General features: G+C 50.0%; 1 protein-coding gene across 1 annotated transcript in view; it reads right to left on the bottom strand.

The window, feature by feature from the left end:
- Positions 1-26885, bottom strand: part of Col22a1 (collagen type XXII alpha 1 chain) — a 208304-nt gene that overhangs the window by 138751 nt on the left and 42668 nt on the right. The window contains exons 7-15 of the mRNA XM_071602419.1: positions 26427-26507; positions 25182-25298; positions 21118-21162; positions 19952-20014; positions 17318-17356; positions 6408-6461; positions 5799-5852; positions 4674-4727; positions 3308-3352 (exon numbers count right to left, since the gene is read on the bottom strand). Of these exons, the coding sequence (XP_071458520.1) occupies positions 3308-3352; positions 4674-4727; positions 5799-5852; positions 6408-6461; positions 17318-17356; positions 19952-20014; positions 21118-21162; positions 25182-25298; positions 26427-26507 (552 nt within the window). The remainder of the gene's footprint in view (positions 1-3307; positions 3353-4673; positions 4728-5798; positions 5853-6407; positions 6462-17317; positions 17357-19951; positions 20015-21117; positions 21163-25181; positions 25299-26426; positions 26508-26885) is intronic.

The raw sequence follows: 26885 nt of genomic DNA, 5'->3' as shown, positions 1-26885 counted from the left end.
CCTGTCTCAAGGGAAGACTGAAACTTCCTTCTTGCTGATGTAAGAGTCAGAGAGGTTCCCGAGAACATAGACTACTTTAAGTACCCATCAAATATAAGAACTGGAAAAGGGCCCAGGGCAGCATGGAGCCCTGGCTTCTTGTTTGGCAGATGGAGAAATGGAGGTGCCCAAGTCCCCAGGCACATCAGTGAAAGGGGCAGAAATCACACCCAAAGCTGAGCTAGCAGAATGCACAGCTCGCCCTCCCCGCTTCTCTGTGTCTGTCTCTCCTCTCACCCTCTGTACTCAGGGCGCGCTGCCCAGGACCCTGCTCAGCTTGTTAGAGAAGTTAACTCATCTAATCCTGGTGCAGTCTCATGAGGTAGATACTCTAAACTTCTGCATGGAGGAAACTTGAGCCTCGAGGTTACATGGCTCTCCAAAGGTTATGCTGCCCACAGACAGAGTCCAGAGCCGGGGTCCAAACATAGTCTCCAGAATCACTGCAGGGCTGACCCACACCACGGAGATGCTACACACTGGAGGGACTCAGGCTGTTAGAGGCACTAACTGAACCTTCTCCCCTGGACATGGCTTGGAGGTGCCCTCCACTTCTTGAGCTTCCCCACACTGACTTCAGCAGAAAGGGCTGTGGGCCACCTAGGGAGGGAGTCCAGGGGAACATCCCACCATGTTCCAGTGCTTCAGGCCTGGTCTACCACACAGGGGAAAGAAAGGCTGGGACGAGGGGCTTCTACAACTTGTTCTTCTTCTCACAGAACACATGGCATCAGGAATACACCACCTCAGCTTCCCCCGCTGTACAATAAGGAGAGGGCGCCAGGCTTCTCCAGTCTGTTACAGGTCTGGGATGTCCAGAGGACTGCAGCTTTTGTTGACTAGACAAAGTCTTAATGCAAACAAGATGCTAAGAGCTTGCTGGAGAGGCTGCCCAACACCTCATGGAAAGGCTACTGTTTCCAAACAGTGTTTTGGCAGAAACAAAGCTCTGAATCATGTACAGCTGGGTTTCTCTAAAGCACAGGTGGGAACGGAAGCAGGTGTTTATGGACCATCCATTACGAGCTGGACACGTCTGTTATCTCATCCGACCTTCCCACAAGCTACACGGAGGACGTTAATACTTCCATTCTGTAGATGAGGAAACTGAGGCAGCTCAGGGCAGTCCAGCTGTCAGCGGCAGGCTTCCCCTCACAAGGCCACAGTCACCCCTCGGCTGGCCAGTCTTCATTTTCTGGGAAAGCTGGTCTCACCATCCTCAGAACTGAAGCCATAGCACCCGGGGCACTCTGAGACCACAGTTCAGATGGTGGCCTGGGCCCACCTGAGCCCTCATGGGCGCTCGGTCTCTGTGACATGTCCTAGATACCATGACACAGCTTCCTGTCTGCTGCTTCATCCAGACCTGTGCCTTCATCTCAGCCTGCACTCCAAAATAAACCATCTGCACCCACACCGCACGCCTCCAAAGTTCACACTACACTGGCGCTCAAGGCCCTCTGCCATCCGAGCTTGATCGTGGGTCCCACAGCATCCCAGCTCACACCCAGTGCCATACCAGTGTGTCCCCGAGATGAGAACTGACCAGATGCTTTGCACCAAGTGCTGCCTCAGCCAGTGAAGACCCGAGATGCAGGAGGCATGAGTGTCCTGCTCAAGAAGCTGAGAACTCACGTGTGTGTAGGACACAAGCAACCACAGCAGTCGGGTGAAACTGCACAGCTTCTAGAAGCACAGAGGAGGAAGCTCTGGGCAGGCCCGGAGCCCAGGAAGACCTGGGAGGGGGCCATGCATGGGCCCAGAGTCGGAGGGTCAAGGGGATACTTGAGGCAGGCACTGCTGGGGGGTGGTGTATGAATGAAGGAAAGAGTGGATGGATTAATGGATGGGTGACTAAATCCAACTTCCCACACATTTCTAGTCAGACTGAAGGCTCCCTAGGTCAAAAGTCATGCTTAGACGTTTTTGGATCCTTTATGGCACATTAAAAACATAAACACCTAATAGGTAATTTTTAATTTATTTCAGGATCTCCTCAATATTCTCTCATGAGGCAGAAGACACTGTAGCACCAGCAGGTGCCCCTGTGAGTACCAGCCTCCTGTGTAGATGAGCTGACAGATGCCAAGACTCCTCGGGTCTACAAATCAAGAGCAGTGGAGGCCTCGCAGGAGGACTGTTTTTTAAGATTTCCTTTTCACATTTGTATCAGCACTGGGAGACCTGAACCCACATCAGCTGGAGCTGGGGTGTATGTTGGAACACTGACCCCAGGTGAAGCACCCGAGGGCCCCATGAACAGGACCTCTGTGGGCCCTGAAGTGACTGCTCCTGCCTGAGGATTCTTGGATGCCCCTCTCTCCAGGCCGGCTCAGCCCCAGGCCTCTAGTAAGTGGAGAAACCACAACCTTGGCCTCTCAGGGGTGGCTGCCTTCCCAGCTGGTCAGGGTTTCTGGGCTTCTCTTTTGAGGCCCCATGCTGGTATTGGACCTGGTCTAAAGGCCAAGGTCCTGGCGGTTCTGGGGGTTTGCATCTCTTCCAAATGTAGCTGCCTCTTGTCTGAACAAACTTGGCTCCATCCAGACTACTGCCCTCCACTTGCGTTTCTACACCTTTGATTCACCCCTGGCTCTTTTTATCAGGGACCTGGTCTTGAGACAGGATTTCATGGAGTTGTCTACTATTCATTCATAGATTCTTCAGACACTGAGGGCCATCTATGTTCCGGGGTCTACTCTTAACACTGTGCACCTGTGGCCCTGCATTGTGTTGACTTTGTAAGTATCTGTTCTGCCCCCTAAGCTCTTGGACCCCTAAGGGCAGCGCCTGTGTCTCAGTCCTCTCTGGACGTGGCCTGTACCTAACACTCAGTGGGTGCCAAGACTGAGTGCCCAGGGACCTGTTCATCAATGGCACCACAAACCCCCCATTTCTTCACTTCAAGGTAACTGAGGAGCAGAGAAGTTATATAACCTGCTAGGTCAGATGCCAGTCCATGGCAATAACCAGGACCTTCCAAGCCTCAAGCCAGGACTCTGTCTGGAAGCCCTGACCTCTGTCTCTTGGAGAGGATGCTAGGCCTGCAGGGACGGAGACACAGCCTTCAGCACAGCTTACCTTGAGGGCGGGACATTGACACTGCACCGCACTGGTCCTCACCACACATGCACACCCGTATGTGCACACACATGTCATGTGCACAAACATACCTGCACACACATACACACGCCAAGCGTGGACAGTCCCAGCACCTGCTCCTGCTGGAGGGTGGAGAGTGCTGTGGATGATCAGCACAGCCTGCACGTACCTTTTCTCCTCGAGGTCCTCTTTCCCCTCGTTCTCCTTGGAGACCCTGCGGAGGTAAGAGCAGTGACACCACCACAGCCTGCTTCTCTGGGCTAGACCCCTGAGGCCTCTGGAGAACCTCCTGGGAGCTTCCAGCTCAGGGTGCAGAAGAGGGAGGTGGTGAAGACCCTGTGTAGCAGTGTAGTCCTGCTAATGCCACACAGCGGCCCGGGTTCCTCCTTGGGCCGGGGCCACTGAACCAGGCCATTTCCAGGGTGGAGGGGAGCCAGTGGGGCTGTTCTCCTGGTCTGGGCTAACCAGTTCTCATGGCTATAGACCGGAACCTCTGAGCTCACCTGGCCAAGGGCAGAAATGTGGTTTCAGAGTCAGACCCTTCCACCTGAAGCCTGCAATTCCACTGTGCCATGGATTCCAGAAAGGGGCCCCTCTTTGAATTGGAGACTCTGGGGCCTTTTACACACATCCCTGCTCCTGCCCGAGGGAGAGAGTTGCTGCACTGGCGCCTCCTGTAGAGTAGCAGCAGGGCCCTGTGCTATGAACTCCTTGTGTGGTTCCTCCCTCTTCTCTCCTTTCTTGAAGAAGGGACCCTTGGGCATTCCATGGGAAGAGTGTTAAACATGATAGACACATCCCAGAACTTCCCATTGATTCCAGGAATAATTTGTGCATTTGTACTGAAGAGCAAAGCATCAGAGCCACAAGACACTCTTCTAAAGGGCAGAGGGTCTTCAGGGACACCTGGGTCTGGGAATTAGTGGACATGGATTCTATTTTGATCCCATCTAAATATTTGGGCTGTGCAGACTGAGATGGGAGGTCCTGAGTGCCCAGGAGGCTGAGCAAGCTGCTTTGCCTGAAAGTGACTTTCTACACTGCTGCCAATCTCAACCATTTTTAATGAGAATGAAGAAAGGGTTGAAGCTCAAGAAGCCACGGTGCCCTTCTATGCCATAGTCACCCACTCTCCACTCCTTTACCCACTGGAGACTCTGCACCTGTGACTGGCACTGGTCTAGGGACTGGAAATCCAATAGACTTCACTACCTTCCAGGAGGGGCAAACTGGACGGGTGGGTGAAAGTGGCTTCTTTCAACCAAGTGTCAGAAACCCCTGGGCTCTATCCTGTTTTTGAACCTTGGAATGGGGGTCTCAGGAATGTGTTTAAACCTATCCCCCAGGTGATTCTTATGTACCACAGCATTTAAGAAATTCTGGTCTAAAAGAAGAGAGACCGATGCTTCTTGGGCATCACTATGTGCCAACAGCAAGTCCTCATCATGCAGATTCAGTGAGGCACTGGCCAGAGAGCCTGGCTCCTGATTGATGGGCAGAGACAGCATCCCTCCCAGACAGGAACCTTTACTTACAGGAGCTCCAACTTGCCCAGGAGGTCCCGGAAGTCCAGATGGTCCTTGGGGACCCTGCAGAAAAGCATTCACAAAGAAAAGTTTTAGAGATAAAAACAACAGATAAGAGCTGCTCAGTCAGTGACCCTGTTTGGTACAAAGATCCACAGGTTTGCATCCCAAGAGTTGCCTGCACTGCCTGAACCACCTCTCCAGGAGACAGCCCTGGACCTCAGCTTCCTCTCCCCTACTGATGGAGCCATGCTCACACCCAGATCGGCCAGACGTCAAGCAACAGCTCTGGCGTGCCCCCTGAGCCCAGATGCAGCAATTTCCATTTCCACTTGCCCCACATCCCTCTGCCTTCTGAGATCTGGCCTGGACACAATTACGTCTTTTGCAGAAGCACAGCTGATTCCTGTGGCTCTCATTCACATTTGCCCCAGAGTGGGTACACCCTGAAGAGTTCCACAAAGAGCCTGGAGGAAGTCTGTAGAGCCTGGAGGCTCCTCTGCTGCCCACACCATCCATCACTGCTGCCTCTGAACAAGTAGTTTGGAAATATCTATAAAAATTTACTAAAAAATGTGCATTTCCTTAGCTAACGGTATCCCAACTTTTGTGGTGTCTCCTACTGCAATGAAAATATATATGACTTGAGGAGAAACACGCACATGTGCATGCTTGACTGCTTCATCGATGTTAGAGGAAAACAAATGAAATTATAAATATATAAAAATAGATTCTACTGTCATGTATTACTAAAAAGAACAAAAAATAAATAATATAAAATACAGTAAAATAAAAAAGAAAGAAACCTCAGAGCTATGAGTAGGGGAAAGGTTACACAAATTACAAAGCCTTCTGTGTCACGGGACACTACAGGTGGGCTGTGGGCTCTCTGGGTGGGTTTGGAAGGAGGTCTCAAATCACTTGTTAAATAAAAAGGTAAATTGCCAATTACATGATTCAGTTTTTGAGAATTTAGGAGAGATTATATGTGGCTAGACACACAGATATTTGTGTTGAGTGAGAAGGGGAGGCAGGAAACATTTGAGCATCTCATCTGTACTCACAGGGCCTCATTTTACATCAGGACCTGTCCCCTAGGAGCATAAGGAGAGCACAGCTCACAGCGACACTTACCCGCATGCCCACCTCTCCAGGCAGCCCGGGCTCCCCCAGCTCTCCTGGCTCCCCCTGTGCATACAAATTAGCATATGGTCAGAGCCCTCAGGACACACCAGAGCAGCCAAAGACACATGGAGAACTCATCCCGGGGACACACAGAGAACCCATCCCCGGCAGCTCAGAACTCATCATGAAACGATGCGGGAGGGTCCCAGGCTGCCCTCTGGTGCTTTTCTATAAGCAAAGGATCTGATCCTCACCACCCATGCTGTCTCCACTCCCACTTGCTCCTACCATCAGAGGTCCACAAAACAAAGGGAAGGGAGGAAGCATAGTAATTGGAGTCCCGGTGACGTCCATCTTCATGGAGAAGGAGTGTGACCACCTGGAGGGGACCAAGAGTCCAGGGACACAAAGAACTCCCCTTTCTCTCCTGGTTGTCCAGGACCTCAGACCTTTTATCCTAATGTACTGTCAATTGTGAACTTATGGGATTCTTACAAATCAGGACCTGAGACCTATCATACCCGGTTGCAGATAGAGAAGGAAAAGAGACGCAGAGAACCCACAGCCTATTCCGTTTAGGTTCTTGGTGAAGGCCAGAGCAATGGGAATAGAACTTACTCTCATGCCTTTACTGCCATCTCTCCCAGGGGGACCTGGAAGGCCCAGGGAACCCTAGAAGGAGAGAAAGAGATTAGCAATTGGTACAGGGTGAGGACAGTGTTGGGCTAGGCTCTCAGGGTGCGGGTACACTGAATCAAGTACTGGGAAGGAGGCTGCAGATAGGACTCTGCTCCTTGTAGAGTGGACACCAGCCTGCAGCTCAGGCATCACTTAGGAAAGAGGAAGAAAAGCAGATTCCCAAGAGTTGCACCAGATCTACCACATCAGGAGCAACCCTTCATAAGATCTTCAGGGCATCTGTATGAACTGACAGCATGAACAAGAAGCTTGGTCTGCAACCCTGTCCTCACAGGAGTCCACAAGAGCGGCCCTCTCACTCTGGGCTAGATGTCACACATGTAGAGGGGAGGCCGGCCTGGGCTGCAGAGGGGCACATACAGCTGAGCAGGCCTTCATGGCAGGGGTGCCTTGGGCCTCATGGGATGCTTAGCAGATCCCTAGATACCAGATGCACCGTCCAGTTGCCACAACCAAATATGTCTCCAGATGTTGCCAAATGCCTCCTAGGAGGCAAGAGCCTTCCTGGCTGAGAGGCACTGGGCTAGGACAGCTATTTAATGTTTTTTAACTTATGACAAACTTAATTCTAAGGAATCACACACAGATACACATGACAAGCATAAATATGGAGCAGCTGTGGGGTGAGGGGGCACCTGGATTAGGCTCCTCATCCTCCTTTCTCCTGCACATACACACACATCTGCCGCGGGCCTGGGGAGGCAGTTTAAAAGAGGGGACTCCAGGGTCTCTAAGCGCCCGTCCAGCTCTGACACCACCTGATTCAAATAAAAGGAAGCTGCCTGAGACCTTCTGCCCAGCTACCTTCGCCCCCTCGATCCTCCACGAGACCCTGAGCAGGCTATGCCTCCACCTGGGCTTCCTCCATATGCACAATGAGGGTGATGTATCTGCAGTGAATAGACAGACTGATGAATCCACACGTGCAGCTACAGAGTCCTGTGTGCAGCAGTGCACTTCTGCAGACATCATCAGACACAGTCCCTGTCATAACCCTATGAGAAGGTGTTTTTTTCCAAAGACACATCAGACACTAAAAACTTCTAGCTTTGTCCATAAACTAAATCAAATTAAATTAAGAAGCCTGCACACATATGTATACTTCTAAAACTTCTATGCAGTGTCTCCTGTGGCCTCAACATTCTAATATCAATCAGCATGATATTGCCAAGAAAGACAGGCATTTCTGAGCCTGGCATCAGATTAACCCAAGTCCATCCCTGGCTTCTCCTTCCCAATGTGTTTTTTTCACATTCTGATAGCGTGTAGCAGGACCTGCACCCAGACCACTTCAATGGACACTCCGCAGTCCTGAGCACCAGCCCCACTTCCCTGGCAATTCCAGAGCTACCCTCTAACTGCCTCAGGAGGGCAGAAGCTCTGCACAGGGTCAGGAGACTGGTGGTCAAGAAAAGACAGGCTCAGCCCATGCGCTCTACCCTCTCTAAGGCCCACATTCCACACCTCCTGCACTGAGAGAGCCTGTGGCTTGTGCATTTCCAGAACCCCAGCCTCCTTAATGCCATATCCCTGTAACCTCAAGGCTGAAATTCAGTCTTTTACAAAAGGGAGACATCACAAAAAACAAGGACTTTCTCTAGGAAAGAGCCCTGGGCCTCTCAGTGAATGTGTTCACCCATTGCCTCGGTTACCATTTAGGATGGCGGGTCCGTGAAAGGCCAGTCTGTCCTCTGGCTCCTGCAGGGTGGGAAGTCCTTCAGCTCAAGGCAGGAAAGGGTGTCTTGGAGGGCTCCTGCCTCAGAAACAAAGTTGGGGGCAGGGGGACGTTGTTGCTCCCAGGGCCATCTAATAAAGGGAGTCGGGTGAGACCAAAGACAATGCCAGAGAGAACTCCAAACTCCGGAAAGTTCTGGAATCTTTGCCTTTCCTCACAGAGGTCGTTTTTCTTGCCTTGCTGTTCTCTTCAAGTGGGTGCCTGGTGCATATTTCTGAATCTGGCCCCCCCACAAGACTGGCACCCGAGAGGGGGAAGCGAAGCCACAGGGCCAGGGCCTGCCTTGGTGCAGGGCCCATGTGCTCTGTGACCTCCATTCCTTCTCCAACCCTGTGTGCTCGTAAGGGAGGGTAACAAAGATGCTCCTGCTTTAAAATTAGTCTTAGACTATGTCACCCCAGAAAACAAAGTGAAACGTAGGGTATGGTGAGAAGACAAAGGTCCCCACGGCCAGCAAACTGCAGCTTCCAATTCTCTCCATCCCTCAGTACCATGACTGTGGCTAGGCTGGTGAAAGGCTGAGTCCCAGGCTCCCGGCAGGCAGGGGACATGCCTACTTCAGGATCCACACGTCCCAAGGACACAGAAGACTTGGCATCTTGTTTTAGAAGACCAGCGTGACAGGACCAGCCATGTTCTCTTTTGACATAGGAGTGGGCTACCTCTGCTCTGTATTTACAAAGCTGACTGAAAAAGTGTAACAACTCCTTCGAATTTTGTTTTACTTGGTTAAGATAGCCAAGACAGCCCTGCAAATGGACAGTCAGAAATTTCCACCTTCCTGTCATCGAAGCCCTTTCATTAGATGGGCTTGTGAAATTGTGTCCCCCCAAAATAGTTAACCTGACCCAGATAGTTCATTTTAGTGTCATCTAATATTAATGCTACAAAATACTACCATGCCCCTGTGATACACCTTCCAAAATTCCCCACTGGACTCCCTTCTCCTGCCCTCAGTGGCTTTGGAAAGAAAAAGGCAGAGCTCTAGACTGACCACTCACAGCCCATCAAGAGTGCCACCTGACCTCCCCCAGCCTAAGTTTCGTCATTTGTAAGACAGTTTCATGCTGATTTCAGATAAGAAATAAATGAAGAAATACTTTGTAGATTATAAAATATTATTAAAATGCCAGTTGCTGGAATTCTATTAAGAACTAAAACATGTGCTGCCCCCAAGTCCACGTGGGTGAGCAAGGAGGATGACAGAGACCGGAGGTGGCCCTGTGATGGGCAAGGCCCAAGCAAGTGTAGCTAAGGATCCACAATAATATGCAGGGGAAGGGAGGGGGAGGAGAAAAGGAAGTGAAGGGAGGAGAAAGGGGGTTCCAGGGCACCTTGGCTCAGCAGAACGCTTGCTTCCCACTGTGGCCTGGATGTCTATGTCCCCTCAAGTTTCACACGTGAAAACCAAATCCCCTACGCAATAGTATCAGGAACTGGGGACTTTAGGAGGTGGGATTAGTGCCCTTATTAGAGAGGCTCAAGGAAGCCTTTTGGACTTCTGCCTGTGAAGACACAGCAACCAGGTGCTATCTGTAAGGCAGAGCGCTTCATGATTCTGCTAAGAACTGGCACTTCAGCTAGGATTTCCTGGACTCTGGAACTGTGGGCAATGCATTTCTGTTGCTTATCATTACTCAGTCTAAGGCATTTTGTCATAGTAGCAGTAAGGAGGAAGACACTCCCCTTCCTGTTCTCAGCTCCATCTGCTATGAACAGAGTGGTTCAAGGAGGAAGAGCCTCCTGGTCAAGGTGGGGAAATGCTTCCTAGAAGGGGGACTGCAAAGTAAGCAATGAGTGCTGTCATTTTGAGTGGACTTTCTGAGCCTCCTTATTGGACCTGTTAAAAGGAAAACAACACTTAGGTCATGGACAGCATAGCAATAGACAGTGCCCATGAAATCCACAGCAGAAGACAACCAGGGCTCAGAGAAGTCGGGCCTTCCCACTGGTGTGCTAGCAGTTGTGACTCAAAATTGGGGCTTGATTCCAAATGCAGCCCTGAACTCTCTACCCCCCACCCCACACATACACACTCACCATCTCCATGACCCCATCTGGAGATCACACGACGGTAACATGTAGCAGGAAATTACCTGTCCATGCACACCCACTCATCAGCATCCAGATCATATTGCAGGTTCACTCTGTTAACTCATGGGCACGATGCAGAGGTACAAGGGAACACACACCCCTCTTACTCTTGGTTAATTAGCTATCAGGGCATTTCTAAATGTTAACAATGAGCCTACCAGAGGTGCTATGTTAGTCTAGTCTTCACCCATTTGGTAGGAGGCATGGCAGGCCTTTTAGGTAGGGTCTTGGGAATATTCTGGGCAGGGGTTCTCAATGTGTGGTCCTTGGACCAGCAGCATCAGCATTTCTGGGGGCCTCTGCCTTGCTGTAGACCTACTGAAGCAGATATTCTGGGAGTGGGGTTCCACCAGCCAGGTGACTTGAGCACCATCTTGGGTTTGAGAACCACTCCTTAGAACAGACAAATGCAGGTCACAGAATCAGAAAACACGGAATCAAACCCTGCCTCCACCACTTACAGAGGAAGTCACTGGTACCTGGTCTCAGTATAAATGCCATGTGAAATGAGAACATCCTCTTCCTCAAGAGTTAAATCAAACAGCATGCACATGAACCCTGGCAGCCAGCAAGTGCTTGTAAGTGCAGGTACTGTCATCGTTCTTAGATGTCCTGTGAATTATCTGAGATGAACTGGAGAAAGGAAAGACCTCTACAGCTGCCCCCCTGAAGCATACTTCCTAAGACTCCTGCTGGGCTTCCTGAGCCTCGAGTGTTGCAGCTGTCCTCACCGACCGAGAGGCACAGAGTTCCCACTCTTTGTCACCTCTGAGGGTAAGATCGGATTAATGCTGAGAGCGCAGATGTCACGTGGAGTATGAGAATGGAACATTATGCTGGCATAATGCTGATTAAGCTTAACATTTATGAGCACTTTTTACAAATATAAGTCATTTATGTTCATTAGCTCATGCAGTGTTCACAGCAACCCTCTGCAGAGAGTGCTTTATTTGCCAATTCACAGATGAGGGAGGAAAGTTGGGGTTACAGGGTTACAGGTTAAGTAACAGCCCACAGTCACGCTGCTAAGTGGCTGATCAAGGTCTGGATCCAGCCAATCTGTGTCTAGGGTCTGTTCCCTCAGCCTCCCTGACCCCCTAGTCCAGTCGCCAGCATTTATTTCCCTTCTCCTCAATGCTCTCACCCTTTTGTACAGTCCTTGATTTTGAAACTAGCCCATTAGACCTGGCAAGCAACTGGGTGTCAGATGGCGCTGGAGAGAAATGCAGACTTCCCCATCCAGCTCCGCCTGGGGCTGAAAGACACATTAACTCACAACTGCTCCAAGGTGCGTGTCTTCAGCACCATGGACAGGGCTGCAGGCATCGTTCTTTCCTCAGTATTTTAACTCCAATCTACAAAACTATCCCCATAGACACATAAACAGCGAAACTAGATTTCCCCTCAGCCTTTTAATTATTGTAAAAATGGAAGGCATTCAACCACAGCTATCCAACGCAATAACCATGGGAGATGTCCACTAACACCCACACGCTAAGGGAAGGAAATGGGGGAGCTGATTACACCAACCGCGAACCAAGAGAAAGGACCCCAAGCTAGAAGTGGATGGCATAAATAAATCTTAGAGGTTTCACACATATAAACACAAATATGTAATTTACACTTTCTGGCTCCAAGGCTCTACAATGCAGTCATAACATGAAATTGATTCCTATGAGGGACAGGTTTTTAGGATCTAGAATTCCCAGATAGTAGTCCTACTTTCAGAGAGGGACAGGGGATGGCACTGGCCAATGTAGTGGTCAAGAGCAAGGACCCCTCTCTCATCTTGTGTCTTGTATCAAACAGGCCCAGTCTCAGCCCCAGACCCTCACCTGCTCTATGATCTTGGGCATGGTCCAGCCCCGTACAAGGGGCTTAGGAAGCTGCCACTCAAAAACCAAATAACCTGGCAGAGATTAAGGGATCAACAAAGGGCTTAGGTCATGAGTCTTTTCACTAAGTGGTATATTCTTTTCAGATGAAGTCCATATACCATTCCACATATGTTCACTGGTGTTAGAAAGTGAATTCTGCATGATGGTTTTCCCAATGCCACTACACAATGCTTCTGACAGAACCAGCAAATTAACAATGTGTCTGTTGTTCCTTGCTATGCCATGCATTTCACCTGGGCCAGAAACCCTCTGTCTACCTTAGCTTGGGCTGCTGCAGCAGAACTCCATAAACCAAGGAGCTTGTAAACAACAGAAATTTACTCCTCACGGCCATGGAGGTGGAGAACCCAAGATCAAGGCACAAGAATCAGTGTCTGGTGAGGTCCACTTCCTATTCACAGAGGACACCATTTTGTGGTGCCCTTCCATAGCAGAAGAGGGTCTGAGAGGGTCTCTCCTTGGCCTCTTTCAACGGCACTAACCCTACACAGAATATCTGAACCCTTAGGACCTACTCACCTCCAAAATGGCCCACCTCCTAATGCTCCTGCCTTGGAGATTAGGATTCCAACATGTGAGTTGTGAGGGGACACCAATATTTGGGCCATGATGTCCCTAATATGAACAAGTATCACGGTTTCTGGAGATCATTCCTGGAAGATCACCACTCTGGAAAGAAGGCATCCCCCATCCACCTGTGTGGCCCTACTCCACCTCCAAGAACTTTTCTCATCTCACAATTTCAAACAAAGCTGTATCTTAGAGACACTGAAGAAGCACCACCTTCTTCAGGTGAGAAGGGCCACTGTGTGGACAGTACATGGGTGTCCATTGCGTTGGGAACCAGGGAAGTGTTGTTATGAGGGCAGACCTGACTGTCACCTGCAGAGTCCCCTCTAGTCAGAAGCAGGGTGGGCAGGAGCATGGCTTCTAGCTTCCCCTCCCTAAACACCCTTCATCCCGCCCTCCACCACTACCCTTTGCTCTCACAGGCAGATGTTGTGTTCATCACATCCCAGTGCCACTACCCAATGAGAGAACCAGCAAATTAGCAATGTGTCTGTTGTTCCTTGCTATGCCATGCATTTCACCTGGGCCAGAAACCCTCTGTCTACCTTAGCTTGGGCTGCTGCAGCAGAACTCCTTAAACCGAGGAGCTTATAAACAACAGAAAAGTCTTGCTGTTCTTCCCTGGTCCCTAGTGTTATGCTTTGGATGTGAGGTGTCCCCCCAAATCTCATGTCTGAGACAATGCAAGAAGTTCAGAGGTGAAGTGACGGGGCTTTGAGAGCCTTAATTAATCAGTGAATTAATCCCCTGAAAGGATTGGCTGAGGGGTGACTATTGGCAGGCGGGCTGTGGTTGAGGAGGTGGGACCCTGGGGGGGTGTCTTTGGGTTTATGTTTTGTCCTTGTTGAGCAGAGCTCTTGCTCTGCCTCTTGACCATGTCCTGAATGCTCTTCTCCACCACACTCTTCTCTCATGATGTTCGGCCTCATCTCAGGCCCCAAGGAATGGAGTCAGCCATCTGTGGACTGAGACCTCTGAAACTGTGAGCACACAAACTTTTCCTCCTTGGATTGTTCTAGGCAAGCCTTTTGGTTGCCACAACAAAAAAGCTGACTAAAACACCAGCTCTCAAGAGGTAGTCACTATCCTTCTGAATAAGCCAGAGCTTATAATAAGCAACCTGTCATCTTCCCATGCCTCTGTATAATGAAATAAATACCATGAATGTGTTTGTGTGGTTTTCTAAGTTTTGATGCCCTTTCCCGTGAAGTGGGGATATTTGTGCCTTCTTTCTGCCATTATTGGGAGAGATGAAGAGGACAATGCCTGAAACCACTTGGCTTAGTGCCTGACACCTAAGATCACTGAGCAGAAGCCCCCCTGATATTTTAGAGGCAATGGGGGATGAACCTAGAAAAGACGAACCCAGTAGCAGCAGAAGACAAATACTGAGGAAGGTCATTTGGGTATGTAACTTCAGTAACATCAGTAGGGCAGTCCAGTGTGCACTCCAAACTCACTGGATGCCACCTGCCAAGTAATGCAGAGCAAGGTGACATCAGTGTCATTTTAAAGTCACTGCAAATTCACAAGCACTTGCGTGTTTTCAGCATGGTGGCAGGTTCAAAGCAATGGAAGCCACGTGGAGCTGAGGAGTTCCAGGCACCCTGCCCCCAAAACGTGACAGCTTCGCAGTCCACAGCAAAATGGAGAAGATGTTTTGTCCAGATGCAAATGATCAGGGGACAAAGTATCAGAGGGCTCCTCAGCTCTCCAGAAACTCGGGGAGCAAGCTGCCTCAGCTGGTGGCAGAAAACCTGACTTTCTAACCATCTGCCTTAATTCCACCCTGAAGGCCTTGGGTTTTCTTTCCTCATCTTTGTGATTTGCTCCTGAGTCATTTAGCTTTGTGGTGAACCACCTTACAAAGACTCTCCTACCTGACGATCTCAGAACAGTCAGGTGGTTTTACAGCATCCTGACACCATCTTCAGATGCGTGGTCAAAGCCCATAAAGGTACCATCCAACAAGTCGAAAGAGCCTATGCTGCTAGTCTGGCTCAGAGACCTCTCTTCTGTTCCTCCTGTTGAAACTGAGCCATAAAATGGCAACTTCCCTGTTCCTAGAAACTGTTCAAGCCACTTTCAGAACACAGGTGTAGAACTCAGGACCTGACCTAAAATGACCTCAAGAACCTGGTGGAACCAAAAGTCACTGAGGAGCAGAAGCTGAGGAATGCCAACAGGGCCCTGAAGACAGGCATGGGTCAACAGCTGCAGGACAGGCCTGAGTGACCTGTTCCCCTAGAGCAGCACATTGGGTGTGGACTAGTCCACCAAGACTCCCAGTTGTAACCACCCAACCCCTATTTCCTCCCACACCAGGCTCCTTAAGTCCCTTCTCTATCTGCCAATGGGGGGAGAGAGCCAAGCTTGCCTCCTCTCTCCCTCCTTGTCAGTCTGCCATCAGTGAATAGCTTTCTTTTTGCAAAAGCCCAGTGCATAGTCCCGGCTTCTGTGTATTGGGCAGTGAGCCCTTGCTCAGCATCACTGTTGGGTTTATGGTCCTGGGAAAAAATTAAGAAAGACTATCAAAGATGATATATCATATTTCCGTGACCCAAAATTCTGTCTGCTGGTGAGTCAGTGAGCCCAGTGAATTTAGCTGCGTTTCTGATATGCACTGTCTGATTTTATTTTTCTGGCACACGACACTGACACCGAGCGCACCATCCATATGAAGTCTTGTTTACTGCCATATGGATTTCAGTGAACACGCTTAACAAAGGACATTTTTGGTGGTTGTTGTTATTATTCTTCCCCCTCACCCAGATGCTGAGTGTCTAGTCGCGCTGACCTAAGGATGACTTCATGGGGCACTTTGCCATCCCTGTGCCTTTCCAGGGTCTCTAAACATGGGCACCAGACATGGCCTTGGTCACGTGATGAGGTGCCAGGAGAGACGTAGTGTCGGGGTCTGGCAGAGGCAGGAAGTCAAGATCTCCAACCGTTTTTCAGCTGCGTGACTCCCGGTCTCTACCCTCCAGTTTGCTCAGCTAAAGGTAGAGGGGTGGCCCAATCAGCTCCCCAGCTTCCCCCTCACGGTAATAATAATCCACGTTTTCCAGATACTTACTAACTGTGTGACCTTGGGCTGGAGAATTGACCTCAGAGCTATGTTCTCCTCATTGGTGTGAAGTTCAGATTGCACTTAGGAGAATGCCTGGTGCAGACAGGCAGTGGATAATTACAATACTAACAAGTTGAAACACAGCCAGAATAAGAACTAGCATCTCTGGACTCACTGGGCTCCCTGTGCAATCCCCCTGGAATCCAGCAGCTGCTTTGAAGACAGCAGTCAGCAGAGAAGTCAGTTTGCTAAGTACTGTCCCAGGGCATAAGTCACGAGACCCCTGAAGCCCCAGCCAACTCCCTGGCCCACCCTGGCCCACTCATCCCCAGAGGGGAAGCAGAGACTACATTTCAGAAAAGAGCCCTGGAAGGCAAGGTTGGGGATGGGCTGATTCCCAGCTCTCAGAGCTGCTGTCTGAAGGGGGCTGCTCTGTGCTTCTTCACATCCCACCCTCTCACTCTAACAGAGGAGGAAGGAGAGACAGAGAGGGAGGTGACTCACTGCAAATCACACACCATGGTGTGGAAGAATCTAGATCAGACTTTGCTAACAAATGCCAACTGCCAGTCAATGTGTCAACTGAGGACAGAGGTGGGAGTGTCAGTCCTCCTGGCTCTCTGCCTCTGCTTGCAGCACCAAGTGACAAAGGAGGCTTCCTGGCTGTAGCTGTGTCCCCACGGCCACAGGACCTAGAATGCATGACTTCAGGCGTGGCCCTGGGCACCAAGAAGGTGCCTCAGGTGTCAGAAGAAGAAACTAATAGTAGAACATGTTAGGCCTCCCACCAATCCTCCAGGCCTCTGCTTGTTCAGGCCTGCTGCCACTACCAGCTCTGTCCGCATGACCTTCCCTACAGATTCCACAGCCGTCCCTGACTGCCCAAATTTCCCAGGTGGGTCTCCCCTCACATCTACCACACCTGCTGTTCGAGCATCCTCTGCATGTCTGACCATGCATGGACCCTTCAATGACTCCGTCCCCTACACACACTTTTTGAACATGGTGGTCCTCAAACTGCTTCTCCAGCTCTCTTTGCCACGCTCTTGAATGCCATCATTATTAAACACTATGAATCACCACATGTGAAGCAAGCATTCTCCTCCACATCTGTTCATGCTCTTCACCCTGCTTGGGAGGCCCTGCACAAAGCTCCACTACTTGGTTGAAGCTCAAGAGCCAACTTCTCCAACAGACTCTTCACGAATCTCCAAGACATGTGAACCCTGCCTCCCACTTCTCCCAGCTGCCATTTCCTGTCTCCACCTTCTCTCTTCCTGTGAATACTTCATATGCTTCGACCACTTGAGTGAAGAACATGCGCTGAGGCTGGACACAGTGCAGAGCACCTCTTCTCCCCACCAGAATCTTCGTCGGGTAGCAGCATGCCAGCATACACCTCCCCCAAACCCAAGTCCCCACCACCTTCCCTTGGAGGAGTGCAATCAAGGCAAGTGCTTACCTTTTCACCCTTTTCTCCTTGGACAAAGGGTCCTCTGCCCTAGGAAAAGGAAATCAGAAAGCCAAGTTTACTTCCCCAAGGCTTGGTATCACCCTGAGACCCAAAAGGCTGGATGCTTTCATCAGCTCTGCAGGAGCCTCTGAAAGAGATGAACTATTATGTATTGAATATGGATTCTCCTGAGTGCCATCTCACTTAATTTTCCAGTATTTCAATATCACAGGTACTCTTCTTTGCTTCCACGACAGCTTTCATGACACATAATTTGTACACTGTGTAATTCACTCATTTCAAGAGTCCACTTCAAGTTTTCATCTATTTAGGGAGCTGTGAAATGATCACCACAATCAACTTTAGGACATTTCCATCACTTCAAAAGGAACCCTCTCCAGTTAGCAGTTACTCCCCACTCCCCTATCCTCAGTCCCAGGCATGCTGTCATCTATTTTCTCTCCCCATAGATGTGCCTATTCTAGACATTCTGTGTGCATGGAAGCATGCAACAGGAAGCCTTTCATGACTAGCTTCTTTCATTTGGCAAGGTCTTTTCAAGAATCAGCCAGGTAATACCATGTAGGAGACTTCATCTCCTGCAGACTAACATGATGAGGCATGGATACAGCACATCCCATTTATTCATGGTTCAGGTGATGAGCCACGGGTTATTTCACCTCTTAGTAAACATAAATAACGTTGCTATAAACATGTATGTGTGTTTCTCTGTGGCCATATGCTTATGTGTCTTTGAAAAATATATCAAGGAGTGCAGTTGAATTGTTGAGTCAGATGGTGCCTTCGTGTTTAAACTGTTGAGAACTGTGAGTCTGCTCCAAAGCAGCTGCACCATTTCATGCCAGCAAAGTATGAAGCTCCTATTTCCCTGCATTCCTCCTGGCTCTGTCCATTACTGAAAGTGAGCAATGGAAGTGTCCAGCCATCTGTATTGCATCATCCATTTTTCCTGTCAATCTTATCAGTGGTATTGTGTATTCTGGAGTTCTGCTATTAGGTGCTATGTGTTAATAATTGTTCCTTATTCATTTCCAAAGGCACATCTTTTTATTATTATAAAATATCCCTCTTTATTTTCTACTTTTGTTTGAAAGTCTATTTTGCCCAAAATTGAAATAATTACTCCATTTTTTATGTCCTTTTGGTTTCAGAGTATTTATTTTCCATCCTTCTACTTTCTACCTATTTGTATCTTTTGGGTTTTCCATTTTGTTAAGCTTTGCAGTCCTGGGAATGGGCCCAAGGCCTTGCCCATGAAAGGTGAGAACTCTATGTGTGTCTCTGTGTCCCCTATGGACAGGACGGTAGCTGGATCTTGTTTCTATATTCTGTCTGAAAATCCCTGCTCTTTGCTTGGCTCATTCAATACATTCACACATAATTCTATTTCTGACATCCAGACCACTCCCTCCTTGTTTTCTAGGTCTCTTGCTCCTTTATTTCTCCTCTACTCCTCTCAGAGGCAGTGAATGCTGTCTAGCTGCATTTCTACTTCCTTCATGATATTTTCACCATGTGGTTTTGGGTGCTCAGGGCTCAGATTAAAACAGATGAAGTTAAAACATATGAAGATGGCAGAAGAGCGCCTGCCATTGGAGACAGTCACTCAGAGGTCAATGATCAGTGCCATTCCCATTAGAGATGCAGTAAGACTATCTCAAAAGTTATAACAACTAACAGAATCACACAAAGCACCTGCAAGGAGTGGATTGGATGGTTACAGTGACATGGGTGAAGGCAGTGGAGATCTGGGTGAATTCTTCTGTGAGGGGACTTTGGGGTTCCCTCCTGATGGTGAGAACCTAGAAGGAACCAACTATGATCCCACACACCCAAAAAGGCAATTGTCATTCACAAACAGCATTTTGTAAGCAAAACAGTTGTCATGCTTCCCTCCCGTTTGGCCAATGGGGTAAATGAGACTGTCAGTTAAGACACCTGCCCAAGGTCACAACTGGTGCCAAGGACAAGTTTTGAGGTTCATCTGGCACCAAAGTGTATCACTGATGCTACACACTGCTGCGATTGTGGCAGCAATGATGGCCCTTGCTAGACTTCCCGCCCTGTTCTAGGTCATTGGTGAGCATTAACTCACTAAATCCTCAAACTGCCGCTGAGCAGGTTGCTTATCATCCCCACGTCACAGACAAGAAAACGGATAACAGAGAGGTTAGGTATCTTGGTGAAGCCAGATACTCCACAGCTCTTGGGCTCCTGAACTGTGTGTGGTTTTTCTTATCTTTCCTGACCCACCACCAGGCAGAAAAGGGTGTAGGAGAAAACAGGGTGGGTGGAGGAGAAATTATTCTTGGCAGAAGAAAGAGCATGTACAATGGCCAGAGTGAGGGAGGACCCCATGAAATGGCCAATATGAGCAACCACAACAGTATGAATTTGGAGGTACAGAATTCTGGGGATGGGTGAAGGGGCAAGAGACCAGGACAGAAAGCCACTAGGGCAATGTCCAGAATGAAGGGAGATGGGTCTCCTCCGATGAGTGGAATGGGCTTGGTGCCTGGCTCTCACCGGGTCTTCAGCACAGGCTGATTGGCATGATCAGGGCCCTGGTCTCCCACACCAGCCACATGGCCCAACCGCACAGAGAAGCAGCATGTGACTTACCATGTCCCCTTTCTCTCCCTTGGGTCCAGGAGCACCCAGTGGCCCAGTGGCTCCTATGTCTCCCTAAGGGGGTGAACCCAGAAATAAGCATTGAGTTAGCTGCGGATAGTTCTGCACTCAGGCTGCCCACCACCAACCTTGTCTGAATCCCTAGGAGCAGCGGATGCCATCTCTGCCAACTGCACAATGAGGTCACAAGTCCTACCCCTTCAGAGGGAGGGGACCTAAGTCACCCAAACATTACTCGCATGCACCATCTGCATGCACCACCAAACCTGGGCACTTGAGGACAAGACCCAACCACCCTCTAACCCTGTGTCAACTTCAGTGCCTGGCCCTTAGCAGGTGCTCAATCGTGATGTGACAGGTGGACTCAAAACCAGGAGAGGCAGGGGGAGGGACCAAGAGGGAGAGGAAGAGTCAGAGGTGGGTCAGGGAAGATGAATGGAGAGCAGAAGGGGGAGAGGGGAGCCTGGCAGATGGAATCTAGTGGAGAAAGGGAAGGAGCAGACGTGAGGAACCCCGCTATCCCCAGGTTCTCCACCACCACACCTAGCCCCTTCCCCAGGCAGCACACTGGGTGACACTACACACTGGTGTGGAACTCTCCCACTCCCTGACCATACCAATTGGCACCTTGGGGACTCAGTTTTCCAAGACAAACAGTGATGGGAGAAAATGGCACCGTGGGGGATGAAAGGGGGGAAGGAGATGGCCCATGACTGAGAATGGGGGCCCACAGGGGAATACCTGGCTTTGTATGACTATGGAATTCACCTATTTTATATACAAGAATTTTATGCAATTTAAATAAATTTTAAAAACCCAATTTCTTAAAAATATCTGGAGCACATGGGCTTGCAGGGCCTTATGGAATTTTAACCATCCCTGGAGGGTTGGATCTGTGAGAGCAGACGTGCTCTTAGCTGGGGTCTGGCCATCTTGCCCTTGCATACTCAAGAACATTCAGCCTAAGGAAAGGAGTCTAAAGCAGTTCAGAGACTCACAGGTCCAAATCTGACACCTCTGGCTCTTACCCTAGCCTTTCAACCAGCAAGAGGGCAAGATGAGAGCAGGACAGACATTTAAAACCCTCTGTCACCCTGACAGCGTGGAGCAAGGACTACACAGGCCACAAAGGGCACCCCTGCCATGCCAGTACTGACCTTCAGACCAGGGAGTCCCACAGCGCCATCTGCACCCTTCTCGCCCTAAAGGAAGACAGACAATCAAGTAAGCCTCAATTTTCATTGTCCCCTTCTCATATCATGAGCTGGTTTGCCACCCCATGTACTGAAAATCCAGCCTTGAAGGAAGCCAAGTACTGACCAGAGGCTGGATAAGAGAACTGGCTGACCAGCCAAGAGCCCGGGTTCTTTGAACTGCACACCTACCTAGGGAATTCTGAACATGGCCTCCAGAGGTGGGCATCGGAGGGTAAAGAGAAACAAGCAAACCCAGGAGCAGAAAGACAAATGCACAAGCCCTTACTTACACCTGAAATCCCCAAATACCAAACACAGAAGCAGAGAGTGGCTTCCACGGCTGGGAGTGGGAGAATGGGGAGGGACACATTTGTCACAGGGCACAAAGTTTCAGACAGGAAGAATAAATGCTAAGCACAATTTGTTAATTAGCTTGATTCACTCATTTCACATTTTTTCTTTTTTTATGGTGCCAGCGATTGAAACCAGGGGTGCTCAACCACTGAGCCACATCCCCAGTCCTTATTTTTTTTTTTTTTTTGCTTTTTTATTTTGAGACAGGTTCTCACTAAGTTTCTTAGGGCCTCACCAAGTTGCTGAGGCTGGCCTTGAACTTGCAATCTTCCTGCCTCAGCCTCCTGAGTCACTAGGATTACATGTGTATGCCACTGTGCTTGGATACTCATTCTACATTGTATACATACATTACAGCATCCATCTGTGCCTCACAAATGCATGCAACTGCAATTTTTCCATATCAAATGTAAACAAATATAAACAAAATGCTTTCCATGGACTATTTTTTGCCCCAAAATATGTCATCAATTCAATTAAAAAGAAAATTACATTGGCTGCTATTGGTCCATGTCATTATTCTTCACTAAAATACAAAGCACAACATATTTATTAGCAATTTCTCAAAGCAAACTGTTCAGGTTTTTAAATGGGAAAAACGATCTTGTTACTGGATTTAAAAATGTGATCTGCAGCTGGTGACTACCTGTAAGTACTCCATACAGGAGACAAATACAACCTGGCTCATATGATTGTTTAGGTGGATCTATCACCCCATTAATGAAGGTGACCCCACACCCATTCCCACACATGCTCCCTCCACTAACAGCCCACACTCTGGTCACAGCTACACATGTGATTACTTCAGGAGCACATAGCTTCCAAGTGCATTCACAGAGGACCTCTGTACCTGCAAAGGAAGATTAATAATTTTGTGTGTACTTGACCTTTCAGAGTGTCCCCCACAAGGCCTTGGACACATTTATGCTCACCACAATATTGATCGTAGAGATATAAGCAGACCCAGAAGGCACTGCGCTGGCCTTGGTGAGTAATGGACAGGTTTGGCAAATGGAAGATTCAATCCCTTGGAAGAAAAGCCAGGCTGTGGCCAAAGCTCTGCCCTGAGGAGAGAAATCTGACCACCTGGGCCCCTGTGCTGTGGTTGTCACAGAAATGCAGATGGAGGCAGAGGCCACACCTGCTTCACCAGCTGATTGTGAGGCTCCTCTACCTGACCCTTTCCCACCTTCCCACCTTCCTGTGCCTGGGAAGCTTTGGAGCAGGCCTGAGGGTAAACTCCCAAGGGTGAGCCAGGAGTCTGAACTCCTGGTTCCCTAACCAGACTCTAGGATTTTCGAGAGACATATTCTGTCTTAAAAGTCTCCCTGTGCAGTAGGATGCCATGCACATAGTGGACACTTATGTCTAAGGTCAGAGATAAGAAATGATGGGCTGAATAAAGAATGGGTCACTGAGTGATGCCGTCCAGAATGTATGGCTGACACTGTGTCAGCTGACTAATGAGCTTCAACAGCAGGACCTTGTCCTGCCAAGAGGAAGAGAGGCTGTGTGCCTTTATCCCTCACTCCCACCTGTCCCTCCAGCTATCCACCCATCCACCTTTCCAAACACTGGCCACTTATCCACCCATTCAGATATTAATGAACAGCCTTCTCTAAACCAGGAGAAGCAGTAGTCCCCCAAAATACAGACATGTAATGATTCAGGATGGTCCTCCAGAAGTAGGACTTACGGGAGCTAAGACCAGGGGCCAGCATGGTCATTGTTCTGGCAGGTGGAAGTCAGGGAGAAGAAAGGGACTTAATGCCTTGGAAACACCAGGTACTCAGTAAAGACTGCCTGGGTGGATGGTGATAATTAGAGGGAAGGAGGGGGAATCAGCAAGGGTTCCTTGGCCATGTCTTAGAAGATCAGGTGTAGTCAGGGAGAGGACCCAAAGGGTAGGGAAAAGAGTTCCAGGTCAAAGCTGCTCCATATGCCAATGCCAGAAGGCAGGGAAAACTGCAGCCCCTCCAAGGAACCAGAGTTACTGCCAGACACCTGGAAGGGGAACATGTGGGATGAGGCTCTTTGGCACCTGGGCCCCAGCATGGGTCATGCAGGGTGGAAAAGTGGAGGCGTGTCCTGAAACCACACCAAGGAGATCAGGGGAGGGCTAGAGAGTGGGGAGCCACAGGAAAGGGAAGCCAGGACTGCTGGACCCCAGACTCCCCTGCTGAGGTCCTGCCAGGGCATGGCCTGGCTCCAAGGGGATCTGTGGCCTGGGCAGAGCTGGTTTGGCAGAGCTCCCAGTCTGTGCATGGTGGCTAGAGATTAAAACCTCTCCAGACCATTGCCCTTCTCACTGGGGGTTACAAAGGCAACAGGATTCAGAAGGATTGGGGTTTACACAGCTGCTTCTGTTATTTTGTTGGCATGCAGAACCAACCCGCAGACCTGAGCAGATCTGAGCCGCCTGGTTGCAGGAGGAGCCAGCCCCCTGTGCTGTGTGCACACACCTTGCTCCTTCCTCTGTCTGTTCCACCCTAACCTGGGCATCAGGTTGAGGCTCTTAACTTCATCTGTGACACCCAAAAGTCCCCAGCTTGGGGCACAATGGGCTGGCTTTTGATTAGGCCTTTGGCAAGTTGGGCCAGGGATGGGCAAGCCCATTTGACTTAGAGTTCCTAAGGGCCCTTCCTCCCTCCCTAGGGTTTGGCCCCCTGGGGTCTGGCTTTCTGGGTAAAGCAAAAATAAAGAGGGAGCGTGTGAAAACTAACAGAGGAGAGGAGACAAGGAAAGGGAGAATATGCCAGGACACCTTGCCAAGAGGACTATGAAAAACACATCCCAAATGTGCCTGTGCCGGCGACCTACAACCACATTTCAGCTTTTGGTCTTAGTACTCCCAGCCCCACAGAACCATCGCATCCTTCCTCTATGCTGGCCTATCCCTGGCAGGTGCAGGTGGAGCTGGGCACAGTGCATGCTGAGGTCAACGACCCTGGGGTGATGGTCTAGCAGACTCCAGAAACCTTCCTTGCACAGTTCTACTTTGGTTTATCCTTTGTGAATATGTTTTGGTTCTCTCAGCTCCAACAGTGAGAAACACTTTTCTTATCAAGGGCCACTAGTCTACTGAAAAAGCAGACAAATCAGAGCCTCAGGCACATGAGGAGACATAGCCCAATGGATGGTGGCAGTGATGTTCCTAGAAATGCACTGCTTTTCAAAATTGGGAACAAATACATTTCACTGTTATATACAGACTCGGATTATAGAGTGTGGCTGATTAAAGGAATTGTTGAGAAGAAATTGCAGAGCATGCCCAAACCCTCACTCATGGTCCTGTTCTGGGTCTTACTCAGCAACATATCTTATTGGACTTAGCTGCACATGAGTGGAGAGGACACAAATCAGAGCCAGAGAAATACCAGGACACCATTAATAACCTTAGGAAAACATTAATTCGAGCTGGGTCTGAGCATCTCCCCTTCTGGTGGATTCCAAAATTAAAAACAAAAACAAAAACAGGAGATCCAACAAACATGAATAGTGTTCTGGCTGAAAGCCATTGTGAGCTTGGGGGCATCCTAACCCAGTGACCAGATGCATGATGGGAAACTCCCACCTCACTGCCCCCACCGTGGTTCTGAGGACCAGCCCTGTCCCACTCATCTCTGGGGCTGCAGGCTGGGAACCAAGGGTAGACTCCAGATGGATGGTACCTTTTCTCCAGGGGGGCAGGAGCAGTTGATGGTCTTCAAGAACCCAATCTGTTCACTGACAGGGGTGGGTGGTTGCAGGGGTGGAGGTGGAGGCTCTGTCACCACGATCACCTGGCACTGGAAGGAAAGGCCAGTGGGTCAGAATCTGCTTGCTCATCCAACCACTGCTCCCTGGTGAGGGGCAAGGTCTCTGGAGCTTCCAAGGAGCCAGGGAAGCGAAGGGAACCAGACGACCGTGAGCATCCTGAGTATGTGGTGCAGCAGGAGGGCCACGTCTGTCTGACACTGGGCTCCTGGCTCCTGGAGCCAGCCAGGTCTGATCAGTCCAGCCTCAACCCCTCCTCTGGCCGACTGGGAAACCTACAGGAACCACTGAACCCTTGAGCATCAGTGTTCATCTGTTAGATAGGCACAGGGTGTTTTCTTCACAATATCATCAGAGGATTTAATGAGACAAATGGGAAAATGTCTCCTGGGGGTCTTGCACCTGGTAGGTGGTGTCTGAGCCTCACCACCTCCTCCTCTTCCTTCTATCCTCTTGCACACTATCATTTCTCCTCTCCTTCCTTTCTTCCCTCCCCTCTCTTTCCACAACCAAGCCCATCACCTGTACACCACAAGGGTGCTGAGACAGGCAGCGATCATGCACTTACTGAGCCCTGGGGACTGGGCCAGTCAAGTGTTGTGAATTGTGTGTGGATTTTACCCTCCAGCACCAGAAAGTGGGTGATTCCCGTCTCTGGAGAAAGCCTCGGAACTAGGATTTGGTTGGGGGAGACACTGAAAGGGGTAGGTGGTGAGTTACGAACGGGAGCAGATCCTGTATGGAGGGGCCAAAGGGGCCACCTCTGGTCTCTGGGGCCATCCATGTCCTGATCTCCCTGTCTCACTGCCCCCCCCCCGGGGCACTGCAGCCTCCCCAGCCTCTGAGCACTGGTAGCGTGGAGGATTGGTTACTCCCTGGGACACATTCCAGACTCTGCCTCCCAAGCTCCCCAAAGCTGGGCTTCATCACTTGATCGACAGCTTTGGGGCCCCCCCTGACTGATGGCCAGACTGCAGCAGTCCCCTGGAGGACCTGTTTCACTCAGCTCCCTGAGCCCCATGCTGTGTGGACAGGAACCCAAACACGAGCACCCAGCTCCCCACAGACCCATCCTGAAGGCCAACGCCCCCCAACCCTGGCTTCCCCTTCCTAAGCCCTGGACCCCTCCCTCTGCAGCCCCTGCCCAGGAATCTGCCCACCGGTCCCGAGGGGATGTCACAGCAAGTCTCCAGCTCCGCGTGTCTCGCATCACAGTAAATCACAATCCGCTGTAAGTCAAACTGGAAAGGAACGGGGAGAGCCAATGAGTTTTAGGGGCCTTGGAACCCAGAAACCTTCATGGTGCCCAACAGGTCCTGTCCAGGCCCCACATCCTCCTCCGGGGCCCGCCTACCCTGAGTTCCACTATAGGACTTCAGAGGGAGCCTAAGCATCATCTATGCATCTTTCCCGCTTCTAAAGAGAGAGTCCACTTGTAAGGGAGGCTGGGGGTTTTCCTTCTTCCTACTCTGCAGGGAACGTGGCCTCTGCCACATGTGTGAGTACACCTTCCTCCCCTCCCACGTCACCGTGACTTCAGGTAAGAAAGCCCCACGATGCAGCTGCACCAGCTCTGAGAGTTCTGCACGCTGCTGTTTCAACCTCTCTGGGCCATTGCA

Source organism: Marmota flaviventris, chromosome 15 (genome assembly GCF_047511675.1).
Source record: "Marmota flaviventris isolate mMarFla1 chromosome 15, mMarFla1.hap1, whole genome shotgun sequence".
NCBI classification, from domain to species: domain Eukaryota; kingdom Metazoa; phylum Chordata; class Mammalia; order Rodentia; family Sciuridae; genus Marmota; species Marmota flaviventris.
Note: the sequence above shows the minus strand (reverse complement) of the source record. Positions and strands in the feature narration are given on the sequence as shown.